We start from the raw sequence: 4163 nt of genomic DNA on the forward strand, positions 1-4163 counted from the left end.
GCCTATTTGGTCGAATATATTTATATGTCAAACCTCTCATTACTTCGTCAACGTCAGAGGCATTTGGAGACGCAGTAAATATGAGCCGGTGCTTACCCAATAAATAACAAAATTTACGTATCGTAGAAGTAATGTATGCTTTTCTTTATTACAACAGATTTTTTTAAATTGTATATTTAATAAGATATGGATAAATACCACTTATCCATTAAAGGAAACCAAGATAGTAATAATGGATTATTCATTATATTTGTTCACCCTGCATTTTCTTCAATCTTTAACTGACACAATCGAGTTCAGATACCACAGTGTCCAATATTTTGAGAATCAAAATTTTCTCCTTCAAAGTCCTACCATTGTTTATGTAAATAGATAACACATATATTTCGGAGACTATTGAATAGGAATTAGTGCAACTGCTGGACCAAAATTCAGAAGTTTATAATAAATATATTAAGGACAATCACGATTACAGATATAATAAATATATATGGTAAAAATTATAATAAGTACATATATTGGAAGGTTACATGAGCAAGCTTCTAATGACGGAAGCTTCATGGCTATCTTCATCAACGGCGTCCAGGAGCTGCGACAAACGGTCACTGAGATTGTCAACTTCTCGATGCAGCTTTCTTATATAGTTGCATGTCTCTTGAAGTACCTTTGATGCTGACACCTAATATATTATTAAGAGCAAACATCATCAAACCACATACATGCACGGGCATCACACAATGACACAAACATGGCTTTTCGAGTTTCATTTTATCAAATTAGAAAACAATAACGTTGTCCGGAGTCAAAAGTTTCGACTCTTTATTGATTTGTGGCCCTGCTTCTTTTAACGAAAAGGGAAACAAATTTCTTATAAAAACAAAATATATACTTTGAAGACGTTAAAAGAAATGAATGTTATGCATAATGTAATATACCTTATCAGAACGGCGCCGTTCACGAATCTCGGGCAAAAGCTGACAAAGCTTACTAACAAGGTCGATCATCTGATCATCGGAGATCCTCAGAGCACTTGAAGATTGTCTTGATCTCCTGTTAGACATTTTCTTGTAGGTTTTTACTTATTGATTAGCTGTAACTCTACAATGTTTCAAGAAAATAACCCTTAACTCGTGTGCTTTCTCTCTGTCTCTTGATTGAACAATAAATAAGAGATGGAGATGGATATAGAAAAATAAAGGTGGTATTAATAAGGGCTGAAAAGGAGGGAAGCTATATATATCTAGTAAAACTAGAGGTTTTTATGTATCCCACAAGTTTTGTATTGTGTTGAAGATGTGACAGAAGAAAGAGGAAAGCAATCAGAAGAGAAGAAATAAGGAAGGAAGTGCAAGAAAGTGTTTCGGGGTATAGAGATATAAAGAAATTGAGAAAGTGATAAGAGGAATTTAAAGAGGTCAAGGACCACAGGAGAGTGATAGAGTAATAAACCTAGACAATGATGCAATGGGATAGAAAAATAGACTTGATAACCTCTTGCCAAAATCATTTAAAAATTAAATATACTTTTATATATCATCTATATAAATATACCCAGAGGGTAAATGTGAATGAATATATGACATTAATCAGTGTGAAATGGATACGTAATTTATTTTCTATTTTTGTTAATGTTATGCAATATCATCCAGTGGTATTGATATATTAGTCAAGATAAATAATACATGACCAAAAAAGTCAACTGTTGAATAATATAATTAGTTTAGATTTACAATAGAACAAATTTTCCAATCTATACTATTATTTATGAAGTGATTTTGCTTATTTGTCACATTCTCTATAATTTTAGGACTGACTCATTAGTTTTAATAAATAATTTTAATTAAACTATAATTAAAATATAATTCATTATTTATCTGATTACAAATTTATATTATAAAATTATCTCAAAACAATAAATGGAAAACCTTTTTTGAAAAAAAGAAAAGATAATTTCATGTATTTATTTTATTTTTATCTACATTGTTTTTCTTATTCACTAATTTTTATAATTAGTAGTATATATCTACATATAATAATTAGATTTATCATTATACTAAAATATTAAAAATAGGTTTATAAAAAATATCAAAAATTGATTTATATTTGTTTGTAAGCGTAATATGTCATGGAATATGTTTTTCTAAATTATTAAATTTATTTTAGTATTAAAATACTAAAAAGAGATATAGAAGTAATAACAATAAATTTGTTCGCTATTAGTGATTTTTCTAAATATTTTTTATTGGGAATTGAATTATCTTTTTAAAATATTTTCAAAATATCTGTCTCCAAAAGAGAATATTTTCAAAATATTAATTTAAAATTAACTCTACTTACTTTTATGGTTTTCAAGAATTTCAGAGAATTGTAACTTTGTTTAAATTACAATTTATTAAATAGACTATTATGTAAAGAAAAATGTTATTCTATTTTTATAAAAAACTGTATTTTCCAAATGATTTATTTTAGTTATAAATATTAAAGTTTGAAAGTTAAAAGATCATTTCGAAAAGAAAGAAATATGTTTTTATACTAAAAATACTATTTAATATCTATATTTAGAAGAAAATAGCATGTCTCTATTTTAAATGAAAAATATACATTGACTATACCATATTTTTCATTCTATTATAGCATTTAGAATTGAATATAAGAATAGATAACAAAGGTTCTTATCTTATACATTATATATTAATGTTTTATTTGTTCTTATTCAGTTATTATGGGAGATGTTTCACAATATAATTTTAATTCAATCATTTTATTTACTATGATTGATGTAATATGTAAACTTGGGTTAGGTTGAACATTTTTTGCTTTTGATTTATTTTGAGATTTTGTATATTTTGGTAATTTCAATAATTTGGTTTAATAATATCACTTTGTATTAGCATTTATATATATTTTCTTTATTTATATAACTAACTATCAATTAATATAATAAAAATCGTTTAAAGATAATAACCTATTTTAAAATATAAGATATTAATATTGTTATCGAAAAATAATGTTTTAAATTAATAAAATAAAAAAATTAAAAATTAAAAGCTTCATAAAAATATTATAAATTTAATGTTTGACTTCAAAATTTTGATCATTAAATTTAATAGTACATTTATTAATAAATATCTATAAAAAACATTATGCCAGCATGTGTGCGGGCAAACCACCTAGTATAATCGTATAAGTGGTGACATATTTATTTTACAAAAAAAATATAAGTGACTATTTTGGGATAAACCCTTTAACATAAAAAAATATCACAAGTTACTGTAAAACTTTGTAGCATGCATGTTTATCATTGACAGAAAATTGTAACAAAAAAATGTAAACTTATTTACAGAATTTGCATGGAGAGACGTATCGAAGTCTAAATATCGCTGTATTTACTTAATAAGAAAAATATCATATGTATTCATTTGTTAACAAAATTTTAGAAAACTAGTAAAATATCAATAAACAATTGTATTTAATATAATTATGTTGAATAATGGAGGAGTATTCGTATTTTAAAATGGAGAAAGAGATGGAAAGAACTGTGTGTTCCCAAAGCTGGTGTAGAAATTGAAGTTGGATTTATGAGAAGTGTTTCATATTGAGCTAACAATGTGGCCCTTTGTGTGCATGTCACTAAAAGGCAATACCATGTGATGACATAGACTTTCAATTTTCCTTTCCGTTACTGCTTGTTATTTTATCCACATTGGATTAATATTTTTTTAACATTGTGGTACCCAGACCTATGGAGAGGTTCACGCATTACCAAAAATGAAGTACATGATAGATCTATTTTCCGAATTTTTAAATAAGTCCCAAATCATGGTTCTATATTATGACTATATATGTTTAGTTTTGTAGGGTTGTTTAAAACTCGAGTCGCTTAGCTTCCCACATTAGAGCAAGTGAACAGTCCAGAATGTTCATATGTAGTTGATCATCTTCAAAAGAATAAAGATTGAACTTATCTTCCATCAAGACTATAAAACTTTATATGTTAAAAAGGACATAAAACTTTATGTCATGTATGCTATTCTCAACATACACATACAAACATTATATCTATATATATATATAATATATATATGATTTAGGATACAAAATATTAATCATCGCCATTTTAACGTAAAATTTGGGACGTTGTTTGTTTTCAGTTTTCGCTGAAT

At 26.3% G+C, this 4163-nt stretch overlaps 1 protein-coding gene across 1 annotated transcript; it reads right to left on the minus strand.

Moving 5' to 3' along the window:
* Positions 1–420: 420 nt before the first annotated feature.
* LOC125606432 (transcription factor PRE5-like) lies at positions 421–1829 on the minus strand. Its single transcript, XM_048775497.1, has 2 exons — positions 936–1829; positions 421–679 (listed from the first exon to the last, which is right to left on the minus strand). Exons 1-2 carry the CDS (start codon positions 1059–1061, stop codon positions 527–529), a joined length of 279 nt encoding a protein of 92 aa, XP_048631454.1. The 5' UTR covers positions 1062–1829; the 3' UTR covers positions 421–526.
* Between the last annotated feature and the right edge of the window lie 2334 nt (positions 1830–4163).

The sequence above is a fragment of the Brassica napus genome, unplaced genomic scaffold (genome assembly GCF_020379485.1).
Source record: "Brassica napus cultivar Da-Ae unplaced genomic scaffold, Da-Ae ScsIHWf_885;HRSCAF=1255, whole genome shotgun sequence".
Lineage (NCBI taxonomy): Eukaryota > Viridiplantae > Streptophyta > Magnoliopsida > Brassicales > Brassicaceae > Brassica > Brassica napus.